A 27,965-nucleotide genomic window follows, 5' to 3' on the forward strand; every position below is an offset into this window, starting at 1 on the left:
TTTTAGATTGTGTGAGGATTACTTTATACCACACTTTCCTAAATTACATATGTACACAGAAACAAAATGTTGTCCAAAACTGGTTTTAATGTCAATGGAATAACTCCTGATAAAATCTGAAATTGCTTTAGTTTCATTATATTCCTTTCGACATGAGATCTTAATGAGGCAGCACGCCGAGTATGAGTTGTTCCATGACAATAGGCAGGAGAAATAAGGTGAACTTTCTTCACCACAAGTAGATCTCTAACAAGGAATCCTTTATCAGCCATGACACCATCACCTTTTTCTAGCAAGTTTATGAGACCAGAGTTGGTGACTTATAGCTGCTCCATGATATTTTCAGGCTACCAGGTATCTTAGGTATCTGGGAAATAGCTTGTTCAATAAATAAGTTTCTTTTCAATGTTTTAACATCGCCCTGGCAATAACAGTCAATGAGGTCATGTTTATCACTTTTAAAGCTGTAGCTATCATCAGAATCATAACTTGTAACATCCAAGTCTGTTGCACAATTTATTTGTGGACTGTCTTGGAGCACAGACTCTGGCTCAGTACACTGCTCAGGAGCAGTGAGTTCAGCAGCAAAAAATGCCTTATCCTCATGCTCAAAGCGTTTTAAGTACTGCCTTCACAGAGAACTTTTCGTCTCTTTTATTTTAGGAATATTTGATTTGCTTCTATCTTTCGGCGGTAATCGTTTACTGGTTTCTTTTGATTGGTATCCTTTCAGATACAAAGTTGGATTGGGAAAGCCTTCGGATCGATAACCAGCAAGAAAATGATTAGAACAAACCATCGTATTAGTAGTGACTTTGAAGTTTTTCCTGTTGATCAGCTTTGCCAAGCACTCTTGTCTTTCGTTTTTCGGAGAAAAAAGCTAAGAATACCAACGTGATGGGAAACGATATATTTTTCAGGATATCTCCTATCGTTATCACAGCCATAAACAGCACTGTGATCCCTATTCCCATTATAATTTGAATATAAACTTTTTACGAAAAGATATCTTTATAATACACAATGTTTGCCCCCTGGCGATCCCAGAATGCATTGCAAAAACCATCGTAGTATGCTATTCTAAACTTTACCATTTACGCTATTGGGCGTATGGTTCGTTGCAATGGTTTGAAACAATGTTGCTCTTTGCCCCAAATTATTCGGTTAGCACTATTTTCCACCCAGCAAACCGCCCTTTACTTTACACAATCAGAAATAAATTAAAGATGGCGGCTAATGGAAAGAACCAAAAGCTAAAAGGAAACCATGCATGCACTGGTGCTAGGTCGTTTTGAGATGGCGAGTAATTTTATCTTTTTATAATACAGTTTTTAATATCAACATATATGAAAATATTTAGCGATAAATGTTGCAGTATAAATTTTCATGCAACCACCTTAAGTTATAAACTTATAATCCAGGCTGGAAAATGTCGTTTTTCGACGATTGTGTAAAATATTATATAAAATATTATATTGTGTAAAATATTAGATTGCGTAAAATATTATATTGTGTAAAATATTATATTTCAAAGTAAAGGGCGGTTTGCTGGGTGGAAAATAGTGCTAACCAAATTATTCATGACGATCACATGATCCTAGAAGTGGGGAATTCCGAGAATTAGTGAGAATGAAACAAGTTTATATAAATTTATGTATCGCAAACCTCCATTCATGGTAGTTTTCGTTAAGTTATGACACCATACTATTTGATTTGATTCCCAAACTAATTCTCTCCCAAAGAAGAAATTTGACTTAGGGACTAACCAAATTTAAAATTGATTCTAAACACCAGTGATATCTCAGTAATCGAATCTACATTTTTGGTAAACCACACCAATCCACTTTGACCTAAAAGTATTGACCACCTGCGTAGGCTATAGCATATGAAATAATGAGAGCTTTGCAGGTGCACAAAATGGAGCCGTGAAAAGAATGTATTCTTAAGAAATTCCACCCACTTAATTATTTAATAAATAAACTTCTATCGAAAGATAAATTTATATACCAGTAACATAATTTGTCCACTTCCAAAGCGCCCCTTCCATGAATGGCATCTTAATGAAGTCCTTTCGTTTCATTCAAAATACTCGCATCACTAAATCACTTGATTCTAGTAAATATTCATGAATGGTGATTGCAATTTAATTGCCACGTCGACCGCCATCTTGACACACAGCTAACCTAAGACAAGAACTGCGTAGGAGGTCATTATTATCAAAATAAAATTGTAGAATGGTGAATAAAATATCTTTTTTCTGTTTTTATTTCTGCCAAATATTTAGGTGAATTAGATTATAACGTTACGTGCGTACTTGAACAGGAAAGGATTTCTCTCATATTCATTATTATCCTCCAACTATTGAAATAAATCGAATAACACATACCTAATTAAATATTCGTTCACATTCTAGATTTAATATTTATGTATGCTCCGTTGTGTTGTAAACAAGGAAATTTTGAGTCAACTGCTCTGCCTCTGAAAGAAATCAGAAATGTCTTCGTTAAGCGAACGTGATATAAATGCAATGAAAGATGCTATAGATTTGTATGATACTATGGGTGATGGAAAAGTTGATTCTAGTGCTTTAGCTGATATCCTACGAGCGATCGGTGAGAATCCTACAGAAAGCGAAGTTCAGAAATTTCTTGTTCAACTTGATCCTTCTGGAAACAAGCGTATAACCCACGAAGATCTTATACCAATTGCACTTTCTTGCAAGCAAAAATCGAGGAAAGTTAAACCTCAAGAATTCGTTGAATGCCTCCGTGTTTTCGATAAGGATTGCTCTGGGAATATCAGTTGTGCTGAACGTCGACAAGTTTTGACTACATTAGGAGATAAATTGACCATTGAAGACGCCGACATGTTGACAAGTGGCTTGGAACAGAAAGGACAAGTGAATTACGAAGAATTTGTGCGAAGTGTCATGTCTGGTTGAAACCGAAATCGAAACTTCGAAAACAAACGACTAAGCATTGATATTTAAAAACATTTTAATTATCTGTCATCGGTTTTTATTGACTTAAGTTTAAAACTTTTATATTTTCGAACGTGACGTTAGACAGTTTGCTGGTAATTTATTTGTAACCTTTGCATTCAAACTATGTGTATTAAGGTAAACTAACGTATTTATTCATGTTATATACATTTTTTGTTTAGGCCCCGATGAAAAAATAAACCACGACGTTATCAGCAGTGGCGAGAATGAAGCGAGGAAAAAGTTCTGCAAAATAAAAACAGCTATTCGTAGAACTGGATTTGCCTTCCAAGTGTTTCTCATGTTGCATTTTCTGCTCTTAAAAAACATTTCTAGTTAAAACCATCATGAAGACACTTGAATCATTGTTGCTTTACTTGCTTCCTATTGGTTTGATGGTTCGCCTTCAAAACCGCTTAAACCAAGCCTATCAAGTTATCGAGGACTGTGATTTAGAAGAGCAAGAAAAGAAAGGATACATCTTCTTCCATATGTACGCCATAAGACGCATGTGTAAATACGTCAAAACAGCACAAGGTTTGAAAATCTTTGGTTACAGCCTTCCAACCTTCCAGGCTTTTATTCTGGCGGCCTTTGGTCCGTTTTTCGGTGTTGTTCTACATGGAATATTTATTCACATCCATGCAAAACAGAAATGAATGACCTCTGAAGATATTCTTTATGAACAACAAAATCTTTTTCAGAAATGGGTAAAGGGGGGTGGAGTGGACTTCCAGTGTCTTGCAAGGGTTATGATTTCTTATATCAAAATCAGATTATATAATTTCTTCTCCAATAGTTAATCCTTCCAATGTCCTCAGACTAAAGCAAAAGTTCATAACGTCCAAAATGGTACAATTAAATTCTCGCATTGAACTCTTAAAAAAAGGAACGTTTAAAGTACGTTGTACTAGTTTTTTGTTTGAATTATTATGTAGTGTTTTTATATGCTTTAGTTAAGGATATTGCAAGAGCGATAAACCCTAGAAATATGTATGTACCTACCACATATGATGCAATTTTTGATTATTAACGTAATTTAAAAGGATAGTTAAGGGTAATTAAGAAGTTTCAGGTGTTTTTGAGATGATTTTTGAAAATAACTGTTAGTGGTTTTACACAAGAGTATGGAGTAAACAGAACTTAATGGTAGCAGCAAATGATTCATTTTAGCAATCCTAATAGGATGGGATAAAGGGAAAGACAAAGAAACAGATTAGTTGGTTTTCAAATAATTATCTTTAGCGAAAATTCATCGTGTTCTTCTGCAGGAATTATTAAAAAAAATGGTTTTATTTTACTCTTTACAGTTTGTTTCTTTGCCCTTCGAATGACTTGCAGTGCATATCATTTTGTTGGAAAAATAGCAGTTAATATAAATAGAAGCTACATGCACACTTTAGCTTGATTCAATTCAACTGTATCGACTTGCCAATTTGACTTCACCAGATCCAGATATATGGATAAAACATTAGTCACATGACATTCTTCTATGTAAACGATATCATATCGATGTTAAAGAATACGATAGACAATTAGATATGTTAAATATGACTTGACCACATACCCACTGCAATGTTGTTTTTAATAAGTCAAATGGAACTGTTATTCAATGTATATTTCATTCCCCATTTGATAAATGTGCCAGAAAATGAGAAAAAGATAATTTGACAAAAATACGTTGTAAGACAAAGTAACATATTGTTCCTGCTTGTCTATGACTTTAGGTTTAAAAACCATAGAGGGCCAAACTGCGATATCCAAGTTGATTTTGATAAATAAGAAAGAAAGAGTCTTGCCATGAAACAACAAATCCATCACAAGTCACAGTTTTTTATAATTTATTGTACGAACATTTTACTTGCTAAAACTTACATATTACTGGAAGTCGTTTGAGAAGTTCCTTTCTCTTAAATTTATTCCTAAGTTTATCATACATTACATTACAGATGTAAATTTTTTTTTGGGTCTAAGGACATGAGAGTAGAAAACATTGAGGTGTAAAATAATCTCTAAACATGAAAGAAGATGCCGCTACTATACTGGGGAAATGCCAGTAAATTTGATGATCAATTTTCACATGTTTTATACTTGTTGCGAGGTATGTCATTTTGTACGTTTTATGTAAATTTTCGTGAATTAAAAATACTGTGAAAAGTCCCAAATGGATTGCTAGCTGATGAAAAATCATTTTACACCTTAATGATTTCTTCCTCTAAATTGTTTTCATCAGTTACCATGTTGGGGCAAAATTCCATACAGTGAAAAGAATTTCTGCTAATTTTATGCTTTGCTGAGCTTCGACACTCTCATGTACTCTCCCAACATGGCTTATATGACGTCAAAAGAAAACACACTATAGCTACGGTTGAATGAAAACAGCCCCAAACATTAAATATTTGTTAAAATTGCGTATATATTATTACCAAACAGCGATTTTGTGCACGTTATGATGACAAATTTCCATATTGCATTGAAAAGCGTATTTCGAAAAACATTTATCAAACGCTGACACTTGCTGGCATGGTGACCATGTTTAATTTAAATACATATGCATATTTTAAGCTGACAGTCGTTTCAAAACTACCGATGGATGTTATTTATTCATCACGGCATAAATGCTTTTCAATCAACATTATTATTCTAAAATCATTACTTAATAGAAATTTGTACAACATTATTCCAAAATAGGTGGCAGGAGCCTACTTTGAAATACTTTACCACAAAATTCGTTTTCTAAGTCAGAGAGCGAGGGAACTCTCTGACTTAGTAAGAATACGCCGAATTCAACAGAGTATATATGCTCTCTCAAAATCCAAGATTTCTTAAAAATCTAAAAGATAGCCAAAGAACAAATTAGCGACACAATAAAAACAAACACATAAACCTGAAAAAAGACTGAAGTCACTAAGTTACAAGTCAGTGAAACAAATAAAAAAATTTTTATACCTCATCTTGTTTTTCATCTTGTTCTCCATCAGCATGCTTCCCGTCTCTCCGTCAGCATCCTCTTCGTCGCTCCATCAGCATCCTCTTCGTCGCTCCATCAGCATCCTCTTCGTCGCTCCATCAGCATCCTCTTCGTTGCTTCATCAGCATCCACCTCGTAACGCCATCAGCATCCTCCTCGTAGCACCATCAGCATCCTCCTCGTAGCACCATCAGCATCCTCCTCGTAGCACCATCAGCATCCTCCTCGTAGCGCCATCAGCATCCTCCTCGTAGCGCCATCAGCATCCTCCTCGTAGCGCCATCAGCATCCTCCTCGTAGGACCATCAGCATCCTCCTCGCAGGACCATCAGCATCCTCCTCGCAGGACCATCAGCATCCTCCTCGCAGGACCATCAGCATCCTCCTCGCAGGACCATCAGCATCCTCCTCGCAGCACCATCAGCATCCTCCTCGTAGCTCCGTCAGCATCTTCCTCGTCTCTCCGTCAGCATCCTCTTCTTTTCATCAGCCTCCTCCTCATCTAAACGAAAATCTAAAACAAGTTAAGATTAGGACAGGAAAAATAATAACGTACTCCTCTATCTTCTTCTTGATCTTCATCTCTTGTACCTAAAAAGACTGAAGAAGAAGTTATTTGTTTGATGGAAACAAACAATTGTAAGCACCCACCACTGCCAGGGTTCGCGTTCTTTCACTGTCCGTACGCTCGACATGTCTATAAAATGCAACAACAATATCATGGCAAGTGATTATGGAGATCGTGCTTTCGCATTGTAATAGTTTTATCATGCTAAAACATTGATATCCATGACTGTACATGATTGAACATGTATGTTAAGTGAACAACTCTTTGAAGATTATAAGACTCGCGGAAAGCTTATCGTTTGAACCGTGCATTGTGTTATAACACCCTCAATGTTATAACACATGCAGTGTTCTGTAACATTGTCAAACGATTTATTACATGCGATATAATTCAAAAATACCTAGATAAAAACAAGATAATTAACGAATGTCTCATGCAATATATTCTCTGCTCAACTCTTTTCGATTTCATCCAAAAGGTTGTTTAATTATTTCGGTAAGGCACTAAGGTTTATAAAAGATTTTGCAACACTCTGCCCGCATGTTGCAATATCAAATGAATTAACTTAATTACCTCAATTATATATTACAGAATATACAATTCTGTAATATATAATTGAGGTAATTGATTTAAATTCCTCGTCTCTTCATGTGCATCCTTCTCGTTTCTTCATGTGCATCCTTCTCGTCTCTTCATGTGCATCCTTCTCGTCTTTCCATCTGCATCTTCCTTGTCTTTCTATCTGCATCCTCCTCTTCTTTCCATCTGCATCTTCTTCTTTCCATCTCTCCTCTTCTTTCCATCTGTCGCCTTTCCATCTGATCCTTCTCGTCTCTTCCATCCTTCTCGTCTCCATCGCATCTGATCCTTCTCGTCTTTCCATCCATCCTTTCTTCCATCCCTCCTTCTTCCATATTCCCGATCCATCCTTTCCTTTCCATCGATCTTTCGATTCCACACCTCCGACTTTCTTTCCATCCATCCTCCTCGCATCCTCCTCGTCTCTTCATCGATCCTTCTTCTTTCCATCTGATCCCGTCTCTTCATCTGCATCCTTCTTGCGATCTCCTCGTCTTTCCATCGATCCTCCTTGTCTTCATCGACTTCATCTGATCCTTCTTGTCTCTTCATCTGATCCTCCTCGTCTTTCCATCATCCTCCTTGTCTTCATCTGCATCCTCCTCGTCTTTCCATCTGCATCCTCCTTGTCTTTCATCTGCATCCTCCTCGTCTCTTCATCTGCATCCTTCTTGTCTCTTCATCTGCATCCTCCTCGTCTTTCCATCTGCATCCTTCTCGTCTCTTCATCTGCATCCTCCTCGTCTTTCCATCTGCATCCTCCTTGTCTCTCCATCTGCATCCTCCTTGTATCTTCATCTGCATCCTCCTCATCTTAACGAAACATCTAAAAATCAAGTTAAGATTATGACAGGAAAAAAATAACATACTTCTCTATCTTCTTCTTGATCATCGTCTCTAGTGCTTAAAACTAGACTGAAGAAGAAGTTATTTGTTTGATGGAAGCAAACAATTGTAAGCACATACCACTGTTATGGTTCGTGTTTTTCATTGTCCGTAAGCCCGACATGTCCACATAAATGCAACAAAAATTGTTGAATGAAAATCATAGCAAGTGATTATGGAGATCGTGCTTTCACATTGTTATAGTTCTATCATGCTAAAACATCGATATCCATGACTGTACATGATTGAACATGTATGTTAAGTGAACAACTCTTTGAAGATTATAACACTCGCGGAAAGCTTATCGTTTGAACCTTGCATTGTGCTGTAACACCCCTCAATGTTACAACACATGCAGTGTTCTGTAACATTGTCAAACGATTTATTACATGCGATATAATTCAAAAATACCTAGATAAAACAAGATAATTAACGAATGTCTCATGCAATATATTCTCTACTCAAATCTTGTCGATTTCATCCAAAAGGTTGTTTGATTATTACGGTAAGGCACTAAGGTTAATAAAAGACTATCGAGTTTAAAGATTTTGCAACATTCTGCCCGCATGTTGCAATATCAAATGACTTACCTCAATTATATATTAATATACAAATATTCTATGATATATAATCGAGATAATTCACTTGAATTCCTCGTCTCTTCATCTGCATCCTCCTCGTCTCTTCATCTGCATCCTCGTCGTCTCTTCATCGGTATCCTCTCCTCTTCATCCTCTCTCCATCTGCATCCTCCTCGTCTCTTCATCTCTCCTCCATCCTCTTCATCCTCCTCTCTTCATCTGCATCCTTCTCCTCTCTTCATCGGCATCTTCGTCTCTTCATCTGCATCCTCCTCGTTTCTGCATTAGCATCCTCCTCATCTAAACGAAGTACCAAATTACGATTATGACATACTTCTCTATATCCTTCTTGATCCTCCTTGTCCGTTCTTGATCCTCTTGTCCATTCATTTCATCCTCCTCGTCCCTTCATCTGCATCCTCCTTTTCTCTTTATCTGCATCCTCGTCTCTTCATCTGCATCCTCCTTTTCTCTTCATCTGCATCCTCGTCTCTTCATCTGCATCCTTCTTGTCTCCGTCAGCATCCTCCTCTACTTTTCATCAGCCTCCTCCTCATCTAAACGAAAATCTAAAACAAGTTAAGATAAGGACAGGAAAAATAATAACGTACTCCTCTATCTTCTTCCTGATCTTCATCTCTTGTACCTAAAAAAAGACTGAAGAAGGAGTTATTTGTTTAATGGAAACAAACAATTGTTTAGCACATACCACTGCCAGAGTTCGCGTTCTTTCACTGTCCGTACGCTCGACACTGTACATGACTGAACATGTATGTTAAGTGAACAACTCTTTGAAGATTATAAGACTCGCGGAAAGCTTATCGTTTGAACCGTGCATTGTGCTGTAACACCCCTCAATGTTATAACACATGCAGTGTTCTGTAACATTGTCAAACGATTTATTACATGCGATATAATTCAAAAATACCTAGATAAAAACAAGATAATTAACGAATGTCTCATGCAATATATTCTCTGCTCGATTTCATTGAAAAGGTTGTTTAATTATTACGGTAAGGTACGAAGGTTTATAAAACATCATCGCATTTGAAGATTCAGCAACATTTTGCCCCATGTTGCAATATCTTGTATACTCTATAATATATATTTGAGGTAATTCATTTGAACGTTTCTCAAGTGAATTACCCACTTTTATCTCACCTACTATAACATCACTTGATGCTACAGTAGTTCCTCTCAGGAGCAGGGACGGATTAACCAAAGGAAGCTGTCTAGAAGCCTCCACAAACAAGGGCCTTCACATTATTCAAAGGAAGAATAAACATAGTTGCTTTAAAGACGAAGGAAAAGCATTTAGTTTATTTGTTGGATCAATTTCAGCTGATGAAGAACAGACCACGTATGACAACGAATCACAGTAAACTCAGCCATTTTGCTCTGATGAGCATTGAGGACAATATTCTAACAGAAATAAACTTGGAAGAACTTATCAAAGACTGCCAGAATAAAATCGCAATAACTACTTTATCTCAAGTAGCAGCATTCACTCGTCGTATGCAACCGCTTTACACGCTATATTCGAAGTTTATACTTTTATCAAATGCTTTACGAAATTTGAAAGTAAATTTTACTGTTGAAAATGAGCAGCACATTGCGTTTAGAGTAAGGGAAAGGGATCTTTACTACGTATTTTGCTGCTCAGAGCCTCCACACATCTTAATCCGGCCCTGCTCGGGAGACATAAAATATTATATCCTTTTGTCACAAAGACAAAGGATTGAACTTGCTATTTCTAACAATGGCCAGTTGTTAGAAATAGGCAAAATGCAAAATCATCACACTTATGTGAATGATAACGATGAATGCAAAAATGAAAATATTTTCTGGACATGTATTGAAGAGGTCCAATAATTGATGTCAAGAATAGTGGGAAACTTTTGGCAGTTTCGTTCGTGTTCTCACTTCAATATGTAACTGAAACTTGACGGCATTTTGTGCTCCAAGATCGAAACATAGAAATACTAAGAAACCAAAGAAATCGATCATTCCTTCGAACAAATAGGACTCATAACGATGCTTTGAATATGCTGTAACGAGAATTCACATCACAATTGGGTTATACATTTTAATTCATCGATCTCAAACTTACATCTTTATGTCATCGACGATTTTTCTGTATTTAACCTGCCGCTTTCAAACATGGCTAAAATATCTCAACCGTGTCATGTCTTCAGTTGCTCGTCCTTTCCAACAAGTAGTCGCATTTCTTGAAGGCTGTCTTCGACTTTCAACAGACTTTCACCTTTCCCAGACGAACAGCTCGGTCAAATAGGGTTATCGAAGTGAAAGACCCTACTTTTCTTCTGATAACTTTCATATATCACATGAATTAATTATTAATTCATTCGTCAATTTTGTTCAAACCATGATAAAAAGGGATTAAATTCATTGATTGCATGAAAATATATGCAGGGCAAAGACAAAAGGAATTAAGCCTGGTTATAAGTTAACTAACGACATTGGTTAGTAAAAGAAAGCAAAGCCTTTTCCCCAGAGGTTTGGAGAAAACAAAAGAATATTTCTTTTGTTTCCTCAATGAAGAGTTTGCGAAATCAATGATTGTAAGGTTATGACGGCAGACAGAGCATGTCGTGTTGTGGTAAATTTTATCTAGTATGAACAAAAAATTATCTCACCCAAAACCGCAATTCAATGCACCATAGCTAGGAGAGTTATCATTTTTCTCCCACCTGACCACCTTTATTCAACTTGTTACGTCAACAAATAAATTAGAAGGCATATCAAAAGCTTGTAATTTATTCACGTGGGAATCACCCACATGTTATAGAAAAGCTTTTGTCGTGCTCAATACTTATTATGAACATTGGAGCCCTGCTTATTGCAATAATATGACTTGCCATTGTAAAATGTAATGTAATAATTTAACGAGAGAATTTTATTGACAGAACTAAATGGTAGCAAGTGATTCATTTTAGCAATCCTAATAGGATGGGACAAAGGGAAAGAATGAGAGGTAAGTTCGTTTTCAAATAATTATCTTTAGCGATGTAACGATAGCAGGACTTTCAAATGCGGTAAATGTTTTGTGGGAAAAGCGCGATTGTTTCTTTTCCGTGGTTGTAATCCTTAAAATTACATTATTAACAGTAAAACTGAACAAATTGAAAGTTATCTTTTCCTCTTATATTCCTTGTTCAACGAGTTCATTTCCTTGATCAAACCATGATGAAAATTTATCCAATCACATTTACATTAAAGTTTTTTAAACTTCAAGATTTCCCCACATTCATTTAGCTTAAATCCCGCATGATAAACGAATGATATCTCTAATCAAAGATGATCACGCAGTCTCCGATTTTTTAGGAATGAAAATAGGTTTTACGTTAATTGGTTTATGTTTGGCGTAAGGTGAAGCCGGTGATCCAACAATTAACACGTGATTACCCTTTAACCATAATCTCCACATGCTTTTATGAAATCCTCGAGCATCTAAGTCCCAGATTCGTAAACATCTCGCTATATTATTCCATGTTGTCCAGTCGTTAGCATGTTTCATTTCAATATAAAATATATATGTTTTATCAGATGTTTCTGGAACAAAGTCTTTCTCGTTCTTGCAAGGATTTTACTGTGATCCAACGGCTCTGCCAACCTGTAAAAAACAGTAGATAGACATCTCTAACAATCAAATGACATAAATATACGCACTATGATGATAATTAGATCACTGAATCACTAAGTAGAAATCTCCTTCATTGTCCTGTGAAAAGAAAAATATTGTTGTCAATATTTTATAAAATCCTGCAAGACATACCCTACAAGCCGTTCAATCTCCTTCTCATAATTTTCTTTTTTCAACAATCCAACATTAAACTTAACGTTAGGTTCAGTATTCAACGTATGTTTTTTGAAATAGGATTCTTGAAAAAATACATTCATATTCAGGCCTTTGGCGCCAAAATGGTAGGTTCTTGAGATATCCGGAATGATACATTCACGTCCCTTTTTGTTGCTGTCCATCCTCATCCACATATCCCAATCCCAAAAGAGATCAGGGGTTGGCCATTTTGGCTCAAGTTCTTCTTTATAAAGTCGTCGTTTGAGCAACCTGTTAATGCAAAGAGAAATAATAGATAGAATGAAGTTTATACTATCTATACATTTATAGTGCTGCGTGATGTCATTGTGGCGTGATGTCATTGCAGCGTGAGGTCATTGTAGCGTGATGTCATTGCAGCGTGATGTGCTTGTAGTGTGATGTCATTGTAGCATGACGTCACTGTTGCGTGATGTCATAGCGTAAACAAAATCATTTGTAGTAATAAAATTCTCACCAGCCTAAACCAGGCATTGTTTCTACACGATATAACATTGCAGGATCATTACACGTGTGATCATAACCCTAAAAATAGAAATACTTGTTTTGCAATTAAATCATTAATCACATAAATTAGTTTTTCAATGGATGTACCATTTCTAAGGTAAATTTCCTAAATTTCACTTTGTGATGTGCAAGGAAGGAAGCTCGATAAAGACAAACATAATGTAACCAATGAAAACTACAATAAGATAACAGATTCTTGTATGGAGATTTCCATTTTCCATTATAATGTGAAAAATATTTGAGATTTATTTAATTTACATTCTGCACTCTCGTCAGAGATAAACTGGACTCGACAAAAAGCAAAAGAATCAGAGACGTTCAAAACCACGTTAATAAAGTTGAAAACGAATTAAAATTTTGTTGTGTAGCAAACACAAGCCAACAATAGAGTAAAAGACTAAAAGATGAAAAGAATGTTGTTAGCTTTCGTTTATAACAAACCTGATCATTCCACGCCGATATACAGTACAGACTTTCATCTGTATCCATTAAAGGCAAAATTGATTAAAATAACTAAATATGTCCACAGATACGTCTAAATCTTCTTCCAAAATAATCATATACCCAGCATTGGGATAAGCATTAAACGTCTCTGTCAATGTTCGCTTGTAATGCTGGGAGGAAGAGAAAATACATTTAAAAAGTAATAAAAGGAACGAAAAAATTTTGATTACATCGTGTAAACACTCTCAAAGAAAAAGCCTTACCAACCTGTGATATTCTAGCGTTCTTACTGCTAATAGGAATATGCTGTACGACTTTTACATCATATAGCCTTGCCACAGCAGCTGGTTCTTCAAAGAATCCATCAATAAATACAGTAAATAACTCCTTCTTTGCTCCATGAGCTGACAACATTGACCGTAAGCCACGATAAAGATAATGTGGCCTGTTACTAGCAATCACAGCAACAGGAATGTCTTGAACTTTTCTAACTTCAACGGTGTTGTTTTAATTTCAATTGGAGCAGGATTATTACCTACAACATTTAAGAACATATTCTGTCAGTTCTTCATATCGTTCTAACATTAGCTGCAATAACAGTGATATCCTTATTTCTACAATTTTTCCATGGAGTATTCTCAGAATATTTTCTCGAAGTTTTAATGCACAATGTGAATGGCAAAATTACTGAACACATCGCTGTACGTTCAATTAAATAAGAAATCTAATCCTACATGGATGTAACGAAAAGATACTTACAACTGCATACACTTCCATAGCCTTCAAACTTATCACAAAACATTCTTCTTCGCTTTGATTCTTCACTGTCATCCCAAGCACATTGAGATTGTTTAGCAGGAACAAGAGGAACTGTAGCACGAGCAGTGACAGGCTCACCCCAGTTCGATATGTCTGCTGCGTGATGATGTTTCTCTGAGTATTTCTGGCCACGTTTTGTGACGATAAATGACCAGCTATCCCGCCATTTTAGTTCATCGGCATAAACACTACCAAGACTTTTGAGCAAAAGCAATATCGGCGATCATGTAAAGACACAGTTCTCCACGTAAAAGGATTCTTTAAGAAACTCTTACAAGTGTCAAGGAAACATTAACTTGTAGCATTATTTTTCCATCTGTTAAAATGTGACTTCAATACGATCGGAAATATACGTACTCGACTTAATGGTCATTGTTTGCACTCCATTTCTCTTCCATTTGACTTGGTGCAAGCAAAATGGTAGTTCAGTATAATGAGCAAATTTGCGCAAATTTAAGGGAGACTGGCAACCGGCAAATACTTCATTGCTATCTTACAATTGGTTCATTTGAATTTTTGTTTTATTGTGATTGGTTTGACGGATTTCGACTGATAGCCAACTGAACTAACATAGTCAAGCTCACTGTCTGAATTGAATGTTTGATCGTTTCATAGCAATTTTATAAGCATGATAGAAACTAAACTACAATCAGATGGATTTTATGGAAATCTTTACAAATTCATATATTGACATGAATGAAGCTGTCCAAACTGTGAATTTTTTCAAGAGGGTGAAAAATTTATGGATAAATTGTAAATGCTTGGCGAAGACGATCTCGCGAGCGACATTTCAGTCATTGATGTTCAAAAGAAAGCCAACATTGTTTTGAGTTTTATCAGCAGAAATTTACATCCAAAATCGTAAGTAAAGGACAAGTGAAGTGTATGCATGAATGTAATATATCAAAGTCAATTTATGCGAGTATGTGATGCGATTTATGTCAATATGGCATATGGTAAGCAGATTGATGCTTCTAAAATTGTTGTTGCCGAAGGAGTTTTAGCTATAATTTCTTTAGTGCTTGGGGAATCGTGGCCGTTATATGGCAGCAAAATCCTACATTCCTGCAAATATATTTCAATGGACAAAAAATCTGTAGCCATAAGGCGCCATACTATTATTTACTTTATCATAAGCAAATGTTTGGGGCTTTTCAGTTTATGATCATTGATCATTCAATCATTGGACAGTTATACTACATATTGTTTAAGATTTGAGAAAACTAACATTGATTACATGAGAAGCTGTTTACTATAACCTGTGATTTTGAGTCTTCTGATCCATGAAGCTTTTATTTTGACAATTTGACTGGAATGGTATTAAACCTGAGTATTTCACATACATGAAATGTTGTCCCATGTCACATATTGTCCCCTTTTCAAACTGAACACCTCATGTAGAGATGTAAAGGTGTGTTAATCTATGGCTCATACCATAAAATCCAAAGGGCTATTGATGTATGAAAAGCATTTTTATAGAGTAAAATGTCTTCCTATGTATGCAGATAAACCTTGAAATTTGGCAAAACAGCAAAGTATTTTCATGATCACTATGTAATTTTTCTGATGATCATTATAATTTCTAAACTAAATTATTTCAGATCAAACGAGCTTTGATCATATCAAAAGATATTTATCATAACCAGTAAGCATGACACATGAACCAAATATAACATTCATGTAATTATATAATTAAAGACATGTTGGTTACATTCTGTTTGTATTTGCAAATACAATGCTACTAGTGATTGCTATATAGCACACCTTGCATATACTTACAGAAGATAATAGTCTAGTGAAATGCCTAATAAACATTTATGACATTAAGCTGTCCTTAACTGCAAATTTTTACTCTGATAATTTTTGCTTAATCTTTGGCAGAAAAATTTTGAGTTTTTCTCAAAAGTGAATTTGCTGACACTGATGTGGAGATGGGTAAAGGGTTACAATAAACTTGCATGGTTTGAAGTCTGAGCTTTTCTATATCTATGAACTGTCACTTGTAGTACCAAATTTCTAACTTAACTCGTTACATAGAGGTTTGAATGGGGTCTCTAGGGGGTCTATGCCTGACAACTTGGTAGAAATTTTAAAGACTGTATCTGTTTTGAATAGCATTATTGTAAAATAAATTTTACGTTCCTAGACATGCTAATGAGCCATATATTTGGCATGATAATGAGCCTAAATATTTGGCAAAACATTCAAGTATTGTTCACTTCATTTTTTTTGAAAAACGTAAGCAAAATGTGTTGTATTTACGCAAAACCGATGCCCACAAAATACATTTTGTATTGCTCTAAAACGCTGAAAATGGCATTTTCAAGGTTCTGAAATTCAAAATTTCTCAGGGGAGAATGCCTCAGACCACCCCAGGTGCGGATCGCCCCCGACGTTTTATGACTGATGTTTGAAAAATCCTAGATCCGCCACTGTCCAAACGCAGTTTAAAAGAGATTTGACTGGTCTCCAATCCATGTGGGCTTGGTAGCTGAACAGGTTGAGCGGCGGACTAGTATCCTGAAGGTGCGAGTTCAAAGTTCGTCCAAGTCACATGTTTTTCATGTGCATATTAAAACCGTGTTAGGATTAATATATTATATGTATTCTCTGATGATGGCTTTGGAATAAAGGCGAAACACGGTGCCATCCAGTAAACTACTTTTGTGGCGAGAATCTCTCGTCCATACGCAGTTTTAAGAGATTTGAGTCATCTCCAATCCCTGTGGGCTTGGTAGCTCAACAGGTAGAGCGGCAGACTAGTATCCTGATGGTGCGAGTTCAAATCTCGTCCAAGTCACATGTTTTTCATGTGCATATTAAAACTGTGTTAGGATTAATATAATATATGTATTCTCTGATGATGGCTTTGGAATAAAGTCGAAACACGGTGCCATCCAGTAAACTACTATAGTGGCGAGAATCTCTCGTCCATACGCAGTTTTAAGAGATTTGACTCGTCTCCAATCCCTGTGGGCTTGGTAGCTCAACAGGTAGAGCGGCACACCAGTATCCGAAGGTGCGAGTTCAAATCTCGTCCAAGTCACATGTTTTTCATGTGCATATTACTTTAAATTACTAGAAATTACTTTAAGTAACCTTTTTGTGATGTTCTGAAGTGCAACTGCATCAAATACTTGTAAAGTTGTAGCACATTTTGATTTTGTTGTATTGATATATGAACTGGGCAAAATGCAAATAATCATCAAAACACTTATGCTTCCAATGATGTTTATAATTCATTTGTAGTTTTAATACTTCTACCTTTCTTTTTCACTTTGTTTTGTTTTTCCTATATTTGCAATAAAAGTGCACTATAATTTGAATGATTAACACAGTTTTCACCTCAATAATAAATTTCATAAGCAGTTGGTAGTGCATTTTGTTCTCTGAGTATCCACATCTGGTGTTTTGTTCATATAAGAATGATGAAGTGCTGGTAGATATGTCATAGCAAGGCAATAAAACCAAATGAATTACATACCTATACTGTACTTTTATGCTAGAAGCTTCAAAGCTTTTTAGAAATTTGAAAGTTATTGTATTATATTACCTCTATATCATCAATCTCATGATAAGAAATAAGAAGCAAAAAATTTGTAGAAAAGCTTTGAAAAGTGAAAAACTTTTCTTTAAAAAAGCAGCAATAATGCATATGATAAATCTCCATTCTGTACTCTAATAGGTAAATAAGCTCAAATTTTTCTTAAAGAAATATAAGAAATATATAAGAAATATACAGTACAGTAACTTTAAAGGTTTCATCACTGAATCTTTAATGCTTCAGTATAGTGCATTAGATATTAGTAACATTCAAACAACACTCAACTAAAATATTTTGGTAAAGATATGACATGATTTAAACATTAAGTTGCATAAAACCCAATGGCTTATACAGTTTGAAGCTTCACATCTGCATCGAGTCATCGTCAATCTCAGTACAAATGTTTACATTGACGCAAACTTTATGGCCTTCCCATTTTATATGTTTGTGAATTGACAATTCATTAAGCATCAAAACACACACAACCTTGCCATCTTTCTTTGGATCATGAACTTTAACTTCAAAGCATTCAAGACATCCTTAGTGACAGGGGCGGATCTAGGATTTTGGATACCATAGGCAAAACATTATGACGTCATTCAGTGCTAAACCTATGACGTCATACTTTGCAAAACATACTACACTATTTATGCTTTCGATAAATTGTTTAAATCAAACAGTCTAATCATTCAGCTATGCCGAATCTTGTAGATCTCAATCGTATAAATACATAAAAACATTGTATATTTATACTTACATATCACAAGGTCGTTGATTTTCACTATTTAGAATATTGAATGCACACAAGACTGTTTCGCCCCATATCAGGGCTCATCAGCATGCCTAGGAACACTTTAACGCAAAACAAAAAATCGTGATCCGGCATGGACAGCCCTGTGAGAGTCGAATTAAGCAGGCTGGTTATGGCGCCAGAAGTTCGCCTACACACCTTTGAAAAAGGAGTTTGGTTAGAAATGGATGACTATATGGGATATTTCATGGATGTGATATTGCTCAATTTTTCACACCATCCCAGTCAATTCCAACCCTTTACCCCCCACCTAAAATGAGCACTCTGGTTTTTGAAGGCGCCAGAAACTCGCCTTTCACACCTTTAGCAAATAGCAAAAGGAGTTTGGTTAGAAATGGGTTACTATGTGGGACATTTCATGGATGTAAGATTGCTCAGTTTCTTACACCATCCCAGTCAATTCCAACCCTTTACCCCCCAACTAAAATGTGCACTCTCATTTGCCAACAAATGAGCAGAATGTAAATGTAATGTAATAGTCAAAATAGAGCTTTGTATAAAGAGTCTTTGTGAAGACTAAAATTTGGTGTAAGGAAAAATTATTCTATTTATGCTTAAAAATTTTTGTGAAAGTAAATTTATGTCGACAACGGCCGAGTACCATACACGTACTCAGCAGTTTTAAGATTGGAATGTATATAGGGAAAAAAACCTTTATCGGGCGAGCTATTAGTTCGATGCAAATTCTATTGACGTTACTATTATGTACAACGCACAATAAATGGTTAACATATGGACATTTCAACAAAATAAAAAACTAGGATATGAAAAATTCATGCAAATTTTAGCCTTGTATTTCCAACAGCAAAAGTATTAATAACCTCACCAATATCTGGTACAATTTCCTGATGAATTTGCATCAAGGCCAAACCATTTAAGCGTTCCCCAACCATGGTACTTCGCTGATAGTTTTTAAGTGTCCTAAGGGAAGAAATAGATCGTTCACATTCACAAGAGGTAATGGGGAGCGTTCCTAAAATACGTAGTAAAATTTTAATGTTTTCAAATCCGGCGAAATGAACAGATTTTAAAGTCTGGGCAATGTTATCAGGAAGGAGGCCGCAGTGGGTCTCCCAATAAGTGTACCACAACCTAATTTCAGCATCTAAGGCCAAAGGATTTGGCAAATCATCATAATAAAAGTTAGCCACAGTTTTGAATGGCTCTTTCCAATCCACCCCATCTCTTGTCATGGACATCATTTTCGTCGGTACAATGCTAAGGCCTTTATAGACATTCACACCTCAAGGTCGAATCGTGATTCTAAAGAAGATTGCAAATGATCTAGTAGAGGAAGAGTAATTGCACGTTTATAATACTCAGAAATGGTTGTGTGGGGAATATTTTCCCTGGTCGTTTGTTTGCGCACTGTTCTTGGTTTCCATTCTTCAATGCCAACTTTTGCTGCCAGTTCAAGCGCTTCGTCATACCAGGTGTCATGATAAAAATCAGAGGAATTCCTCATGTTCACCACCTCAGTTTTCAAAGTTGAAATTAAATGAATACCATCCATTATATCGATACTCTTACCCTGTAATAACTGTGTTACTGGAAGAGTTGAATCAAGAATATTTCTCGTGATAACTAAAGCAACGACGAAATCAAACCTGTCAATAAGTTGAAACAAAGATGAGGCATCAGACTGAAGCGACGGTTTGAACTCACCATCTAGATTTTCAGACATATCGTTAAGGGTGGTGTATACAGGTACAAAAGCTCTTGGAATGTATCTAAACCTTCGATACGTTCTACCCATCTAGTTTTGCAAACGTCTGTTAATCTAGTCTTTTCGAGTTTGTTTCTGAATTACGTATATGTTTTCAAAGGGAATATTGCGAGTTTGGGAAATTTTAATAAAATTAGTGGCATTGTTAACATGTTTCAACATATCATTGACAACACGTATACTCAAAGAATCGCAAATGGATAAGTTTAACCTATGACTATAGCAGTGTGTATAAAGAGCCTTTGGGTTAAGCTTTAAAATTTGAGCTGCTAGACCATTAGTGCAACCAGCAACTGAACCAGCCCCATCATAACCTTGCCCCCTACAATCATCTATTGATAAAGTCAGTTCCTTTAGAGCCTCTAAAAGTAGCTTGGCAAGTTGAGCACCACTTAGTCCCCACTTACAAAAAGAAATGAAATGAATTCTTCCCTGATATTCATATCGGTATCAACAAAGCGCAAAACAAGAGACATTTGTTCTTTATGTGAAGAATCAGATGCTTCATCAGCAATAACAGAAAAAACTTACTTTTTGATATCAGAAATAATCTGATTACTGATTACCTGGCCACAACATTTAATGATTTTATTTTGACTTGTTTTAGAAATATAACTTCTATTCTTACCACAATTCTTTAAATGATTTTCTAAAACTTTATCCCTCTCCTAACTCCATAATTGAGTGTTTCAATGAAATTACCAACCCTCCAGATGAATAACAACCAACAGTAGGGTGATACTTGGAATCATCACGATGCCCACGAAGAGGTAAACCTAGACGTCCACAAAAAATGACAGAATCAATAATTGGAGATAGTATTTCCCTATTCTGTTCTATTTCTTTCTTGATACCAGCATCCATGATCATCTCGATAGGCTGCAGAGTACCTGATATTTGGGAACGCAAAGCATCAAAATTGGTGATGTGGATGCATGCAAACCGACTTCCCTCCTTTACTTTTTCCAGCATGTTGAGTGAAAGAGCATTTAGCATTCTTCCAATCTTGAAGAGGTTCAGTAAACAACTTTTTTACTTTACTGGCCTTGCCTGGGAATCTATTGCCAAACAACACACACGATAGACAATACGCACCATTTTGTGAAGGTGAATAGCAAAGCCATTCATGCTGGTCTAGCCAATCATGCCTAAATGATCTGCCATTAGATTTAGGAAAATGATACTTTTTATCTGGTTTATATACATTTTTTATCAAATGACATATTTCAGAATTATCCATACCCTTAACTTTCTCCCTATACAAGGAAACATCAAAATTATGGGTTAAAACAGCAGGTTGCATATCACCAGAAGTTGGAATACCAGGCAATAGTTCCTGGGATGATGTGTGAAGCAAAAGACTATTGGCTTTATTTAATGTCTGAGCAAGAGCTGCAGCAGAAGAAAAACTCTCATTGGGCATCCTTTTAAAAGTTGGTTGGGCAGCAGGCCTATTAGTTGAAGTAAAAAAATTTGAAATGTCAACTGTTTTTGGTGCAATATTTGGAAAAATTTTGACAAATTTTCGTTTCTCTGTTGTTGAGCTGCTAGAATTAGACTGTGTACAGGAATTAGACAATTTTTGCTTCAACCTGTCGGCATGGAAAATGAGAGGCACAAAATGATTAGACTGAAAAGTCTCACCTGGTTGTACAGATCCTTTATGACAAAACAAAATATTAATAGCATCCAAACCTCTTTGGCTTAATAACTGGGGCTGAACAATACGATTAAATAACAATTTATATCTACTTTCACCAGAATCAGGATAAAAAGTATGAATTTTTCTACCTAAAACAGAAGATAGGCCCAAAATACAAAGAAAAGATGACCATTTCTGGTCATTACAATTTAAAATAGCCTCCTGTTTTACCAGTTCATCTGTTGTATATCCAGTGTCTAAACATTCTTTAGACACTGACAAAGGCAAAAGATTGTTTAAGCTTTGGGCAAAGTAATCACTGTGCTCACTTATAACAGACAAAAAGCATGGGTGTTGAGCATAAAAGCAGCATGAATAAATAGCTCAAGCGATGTTAAAATTCGCAAAGTAGGGACCAATGCATTGTTACCTACCAGAACTAGGGAAGCTGAACTGTAGAGGCAATTGCCAGAAGCTTCAGATCTTAAAAAATATTCAAGAAAAGAAATTAATATTTTGTTTGGTAGATTGATTGCATTGTATGAATGAATTGCTGACTGTAGACAAAGATATAGCCTAGCGAAATTGAGATTTAACCATTTTACACGTATATATAAATACTACAATACGATATATATAATTATAATATATTTACCTTATTGCAGTACAAGTCTTTCCGTCATGAGCGTGCTTTGGCACATATATTTCAGCTCCAAAATTTCGACACAGAGTATGGTCGGGGTCATAAATTCTATCTAACAGCTGCTCGTTAGTAAACATAGGTCGAACTCGACCAATAAACGAGAATAAAGCTCATTAAGGCATTATAAATCGTTTTTGGCCAACGCAGACTGAGCAGTCTCGTATGAATTACCACAACACAATGAAGACATTATAAAATATCACAAAACTGTAAACTGAGCACAGAGGCTGTTCAGAAACAATACGAGTGTATGTTAATTCTCAATTGCCTAATTTATCTAGCTCAACTATGCTTATCAACAGCAATGATTGCTTGGAATTGCTCAAGTTAGGCAAAAAAAATTGACCAATGAAAGCATACGGTTGCAAAAAATTGCCCAATCAGAATACCTATACACGATGTCAAGTTAGGCAAATTCATCTTGTTTAGGCAAATTGCTAACAACCAATCAAATGGCTAGATCGCCTTCTTGACTTAGGCAAAATGGCTGCTTTGCCTAACGACACGGAGCATTATAGATAATCATACGCATCTGGACTACGATTCATATCAAAATTACGTCATTTAATTGCACAACATTTCTAAACAAAAGTCAGATGATTTGACTGCGATAAAGTGCTATTCATAGTTTCATAATTCGATAAATTCGTATCGAATCTAAGTCGAAGTATATTTTGGTAATTTCACCATAGGCACTTGCCTATGGTGCCTACCCCTAGATCCGCCCCTGCTTAGTGAATCCATTGTCTCCATCCATAGAATTTGACCACGATCAAATTAAATAACTCTGGATAGGGCAGACAATAAATCAATTATCTTTACAGCATTATCATTTTTTAAGAATCTGCCTGGTCAATAATATCTTCCAGCCATCTTTACTCCTTGATCTTCCCTGCATGTTGTCAGCAAATAGGACATAACAAGCTCTGCTCCAAATCATGGGTACCATTGGGGCTGGTCATTTCTTTTTGATACTTACTCACAGAGCAAAATGTGTGCAGGGTCTTTTTTGCTTTAGGGAAACTATTTTGCAAATAAATGGGTAAATTTACGATTTCATGCATTAACAAATGACAGAAAAGTATGCAGAATTTTATAAACAAAAACAGGAAAACATCAGTATATTTGGCGTTCAAGTCAGTCTTAAAAAATACGATCTTTAATATGTATTTTATGGCTTTTCAAGTGCATGTATAACTGCTTTTCAATCGTTGACAGACTAACAAAACAAACAACTACCTCACCTATGAGAAGCGATATGCTCCTTTTTGTGGAAACTACGACATCCAACAATTGAACGATTGAAGTGTTGGCATTATAAAAGAAATGCCAAAAAAGAATCGTCACAGAATATGGAACTAACGTTATCCATATTCTGTGATATCGTGTTTGTTTTTGAAAAATTCTTTATAATTTACTATAGACACCAGGGGGAGGTCGAGAATATTATTTTTCTGCAAAGCGATCATTTCAGCGGAAATACGTCCTTTGGCCGCCATTTTTTTGGCGTCCTCGCCCCAGTAAAGTTAGCCGCTCTAGTTATTATAGAACTCAATGGTCATTTCTACATATCAATTTTCTTATTCGTCAACGTTCAATCAATAATAAAAAAATATTTATTGTAAATTTTATTATAGCAAATGAACGTGACGCCAAGAGTTTGTAAATCATATGCAAATTTTCGTCGTGGTATACTGAACTATCTATCTCGACCTTATTTAAACCTGAACATTTTTACGAAATTGGTTCGAAGTTCTCTGCAATCTCTCACCAGTTTAAAGAAGCAAAAGACAAAGTAGGATCTTTAACTCAAGATCCAGGGAATGAATTGAAGTTAAAGATGTACGCCCTTTTTAAGCAGGTATTTTACGATTCATAAAGATATTGTATCCGGTTTTTACATAAAGCTTGAACATTAGTTGTTGTATCTCCTAACTACAAGCTCTTCAATTAAATGGTGACTTTAAATTTTTAAGCACAATGTGCATTATTGCATTTGAATCACATTTTTGCAAAGGCACAGTGAAATTTTCAATTATAACTGTTCACAGTCCCACCATACAATACAATCAAAGTTAAAAATAAGACGAACCCAAATAACAATATACATTTCCAGGGTTCTTTAGGCAAATGTAATACACCAAAGCCTGGGACTTTGGACTTTGTTGGAAAGGCAAAATGGAATGCATGGAACGATTTGGGTGATTTATCACAGGTGAATATTTGGTTTAAGAAAGGCTGCACTTATCTTATAATGAACATTCAATATGTATCTAGTTTCAAACATCACCAAAGGACTGTATCTTTCAACAATTTTATTGAACACTCTCACAAGTCTTACTAAAATCTATCGTCATCAAATTATTTACAGTAAAAAAGTTGTTTTGTGCAAAGTTGACAGCACACCGTTAATTAAGAACTGAGTGTGTGGGTCTTCTGGAAATTATGAGTACCTATCGGAACATACAGCTAAAATATCTGCATGTAAATCTGTGCTTTTCAATGGTTTTAATATACATAGTTTCTCTCCAAGCCATGCAATCTTAATTATATCCCCTATTTGTATTTACGAAGAATTCCTTAACATTTAGGAGAGTAAAATCTTGTACTTAACATTCTTAGTATTGGTGATGCAGGAAAAAAATGCAAATGTACATTGATTCTCTATCAAATACCTATGTACTTTTGAAAAAAACTTCTATTGCATGTAATGAACACTTTTAAATTGAACTTTTCTTTTAGGTAGATGCACAAAAACAGTATATAGCACTTGTGGAATCTTTACTAGGTGATTTTGTATTTTGTTGTGTATTATAAACACAAAGCTTTTCTGCAAAATATTCTGTATAAACATCATTTCCCTGTTGTGTACATGTCCTTCTCAACATTGAACTATAGAACAGATTTTTTGACTAACAATGTTTTTAACATTACAGGAGTAAGTTTGTTATATGTATACAGTTTTTTTTTTTGTTTTTTTTAAACCTGTCTTAGTTAACTTTAATCGCGATTTTGATTAAAAAAAAAGAAAAAATTAAAATTTAATTAAAATTATAAACTACAACATACAAATATAAATGTCAAAAACTAAATCAAAGATAACTAACATCAATGTTTAAAATATCCATGATAAAGGGACAGTCAAGTGTAAAGACAACTTTCCCAATAACCTAGGTCAATATTTAAAGTATGTTCGCGAGTTGAGGCAGATCGACTTCCTCGTATCGCAGTAATTGCTGACCTAATCAGTGCGAAAGACAGTTTACAACGCATCCACGCTAGCCTGATGCCATATTTCAGCTTTCTTTTTTGTGCCAGCAGATCAGCTAGCCGCTTATAAGCAATTGCCGTCTCTTTCCCCATACCACCTGATGTTGAAAAAACCAGTGGTGTAAAAGCAGCATATTCAATATCTCTTACTCGATCACCATATTCCCTTTATATGACTACAGTTATTAAAGTTAAATATTGTTAAAAAGGTTTGACATGCAAGTGAAACACCTTAGTCATTCATTAAGGAGATGAAACATCTTTGAACTCAATCTCTTACACTTTTGGGCTGTTTAGTCCAAAACAGTTATTGCAAATTTATTCAATATTTCTTAAATGTAACTTCAGGACAAAAATCCAAGACCAACAGCCAACCCAACAAAGACATTAATACATCAAATGAGTTTGAAAATATTCTTGTCTCTACTGATGGCGGTTTGAGGACAATCACAATGAACAGGCCTGATAAATACAATGCTTTGACCCCAAAGGTTTGTTGTTAACTACTAGAAAATCATGCTCCAACAATAGACCACCTCTTCTAACCATAACCAGCCATTTATTCAATGGTTTATCTCTAACAATTACCAGTCATACCCATTCAATAGACTACCTCTTCTAACCATGACCAGCCATTTATTCAAAGGTTTATCAAGATTTTCTTCGACATTTCCACCAGCTGCTGGTTCAGTTCATTAAAAGTTCCGTTTATTCAAAACCTTTTGAAATATGCAACAAAGGACAAATACTCTGCAGCAAGGGGCCGCATCTCGCAAGAAGCCGCAAGTCTCTCATCAATTTTCATTCAATTGCTTCAAGATAGTACAATCATTGCGATTATTTAAGCCTCAATAAATAGATTTATGGAGTAACAATATATGTACTTTAAAAGAAGAAATTCTCGTTGTAGTTTTGTCAACGCCACAAACGAAGAATAATGTTTACGAAGCTGAAAGCCACATGTTGTATGTACTTTGCTCATTATCACTTATTTATTAGCGGAAAGCTAAGCTGTTATGAATAGCGCAACTTACAAGATGCTTTATAATAACGAGAAAAAGATAAATTTTGGAACTGAAACTGAATGTGATCTTGAGAAACGTGTTAAGATGTTTATAGATAGTCACAAAGATTTCATGCGGTTTTCATGGCTTAAGAACATAATCTAAAACCGCTTGCTGTTCGCACACCTTTTACCTTTTTTTTAATAGAATGTTGAGCAGTAAAAGAAAATTTATGGTTTACTGATTGAGAAAGATCTGTAAGGCTACTAATAACTTGCGATTTCTCTTGCATAAAAAGGAATGAACAACTATAATTTTAAAAGTATAGTTTTCACAGACGGTTTTTTTATTGTGAAATATTCTGTCTAATGCGAAAAGTTGTCCATCTACAACAAAATTCGCGGTAAAAGAGATTAACCACATATCAATGCTTTATAAAAAGTCAACTTGGGAGATTAGAGAAAGCTGTTAAGGCGTGGCACGGATCGAAAATTTTAAATTTTTTTTATGAATTTAAACTAGTGTAATGTGTATGAATGAATTTGATTGGTTTTGCAATAAAATTTAAATTGACGTTGCATAATTTATTATTCGGTTTTCCTTTCAATATGCTTTTGAATATTGAGCGTCAATTTTTTACATATGTAAAAACCATGCTTTCTCTAGTAATTATTTGCTGGCTATGGGCTTGTTGCATTGAAGGTTACGATTCCGTTCTCGTAAAGTGTGTCGTGAAAAGCGACACGCGGCTGAAAAACGTGAAAAGTATATTTTGAATGTGAGATATATTGACGTCGGACATTTCTCGCTTTGCTTCCTTTGCAACATTACTCCTTTTACATTTAGGCAAGGTCAAAATTCGTTCGTTGAAATTTGATGAAGAAGCCATTATCAATGAAATTGAAAGCGATGTGGTAAGTTTATGTTCTGTTTCTATGTCTTTAGATGATTCTTGGCTCGATGTTTTCTTCAATCATATTTAGCAGATATAATCACTAACAACTTGATTTTCACGTTTGCTAGCGTCAGGAATACGTCTAAAGAGATATTGTGATAAAAGTCATCTCTTAAA

At 35.4% G+C, this 27,965-nt stretch overlaps 3 protein-coding genes, 4 long non-coding RNA genes and 1 pseudogene across 7 annotated transcripts; 2 read left to right on the forward strand and 6 right to left on the reverse strand.

The window, feature by feature from the left end:
• The first annotated feature begins 2,406 nt into the window (after positions 1 to 2,406).
• LOC124443134 (myosin-2 essential light chain-like) lies at positions 2,407 to 4,280 on the forward strand. Its single transcript, XM_046993666.1, has one exon. It carries the CDS (start codon positions 2,495 to 2,497, stop codon positions 2,939 to 2,941), a length of 447 nt encoding a protein of 148 aa, XP_046849622.1. The 5' UTR covers positions 2,407 to 2,494; the 3' UTR covers positions 2,942 to 4,280.
• A 1,215-nt stretch (positions 4,281 to 5,495) lies between these two features.
• Positions 5,496 to 6,165, reverse strand: LOC124443145. The gene is made up of 2 exons (XR_006947515.1): positions 5,930 to 6,165; positions 5,496 to 5,813 (listed from the first exon to the last, which is right to left on the reverse strand). It is a non-coding gene; the product is annotated as an uncharacterized LOC124443145 (long non-coding RNA).
• A 203-nt stretch (positions 6,166 to 6,368) lies between these two features.
• On the reverse strand, positions 6,369 to 6,846 carry LOC124441274. The gene is made up of 3 exons (XR_006946931.1): positions 6,603 to 6,846; positions 6,508 to 6,542; positions 6,369 to 6,453 (listed from the first exon to the last, which is right to left on the reverse strand). It is a non-coding gene; the product is annotated as an uncharacterized LOC124441274 (long non-coding RNA).
• A 318-nt stretch (positions 6,847 to 7,164) lies between these two features.
• LOC124441273 lies at positions 7,165 to 7,752 on the reverse strand. Its single transcript, XR_006946930.1, has 2 exons — positions 7,624 to 7,752; positions 7,165 to 7,244 (listed from the first exon to the last, which is right to left on the reverse strand). It is a non-coding gene; the product is annotated as an uncharacterized LOC124441273 (long non-coding RNA).
• Positions 7,753 to 11,460: 3,708 nt separating this feature from the next.
• LOC124441617 lies at positions 11,461 to 14,416 on the reverse strand (annotated as a pseudogene).
• Positions 14,417 to 18,518: 4,102 nt separating this feature from the next.
• LOC124441618 lies at positions 18,519 to 20,255 on the reverse strand. The gene is made up of 2 exons (XM_046992090.1): positions 19,375 to 20,255; positions 18,519 to 18,589 (listed from the first exon to the last, which is right to left on the reverse strand). The coding sequence occupies exons 1-2, from the start codon at positions 19,748 to 19,750 to the stop codon at positions 18,519 to 18,521; spliced, it is 447 nt and encodes a 148-aa protein (XP_046848046.1). The 5' UTR covers positions 19,751 to 20,255.
• A 724-nt stretch (positions 20,256 to 20,979) lies between these two features.
• Positions 20,980 to 22,699, reverse strand: LOC124441275. The gene is made up of 3 exons (XR_006946932.1): positions 22,572 to 22,699; positions 22,351 to 22,399; positions 20,980 to 21,050 (listed from the first exon to the last, which is right to left on the reverse strand). It is a non-coding gene; the product is annotated as an uncharacterized LOC124441275 (long non-coding RNA).
• Positions 22,700 to 24,369: 1,670 nt separating this feature from the next.
• Positions 24,370 to 27,961, forward strand: LOC124442781 (enoyl-CoA delta isomerase 2-like). The gene is made up of 7 exons (XM_046993276.1): positions 24,370 to 24,480; positions 24,736 to 24,834; positions 25,362 to 25,407; positions 26,238 to 26,380; positions 26,800 to 26,854; positions 27,740 to 27,807; positions 27,917 to 27,961. Exons 1-7 carry the CDS (start codon positions 24,460 to 24,462, stop codon positions 27,932 to 27,934), a joined length of 450 nt encoding a protein of 149 aa, XP_046849232.1. The 5' UTR covers positions 24,370 to 24,459; the 3' UTR covers positions 27,935 to 27,961.
• The last annotated feature ends 4 nt before the right edge of the window (positions 27,962 to 27,965 follow it).

The sequence above is a fragment of the Xenia sp. Carnegie-2017 genome, unplaced genomic scaffold (genome assembly GCF_021976095.1).
Source record: "Xenia sp. Carnegie-2017 unplaced genomic scaffold, XeniaSp_v1 HiC_scaffold_20, whole genome shotgun sequence".
NCBI classification, from domain to species: Eukaryota; Metazoa; Cnidaria; class Anthozoa; order Malacalcyonacea; family Xeniidae; genus Xenia; species Xenia sp. Carnegie-2017.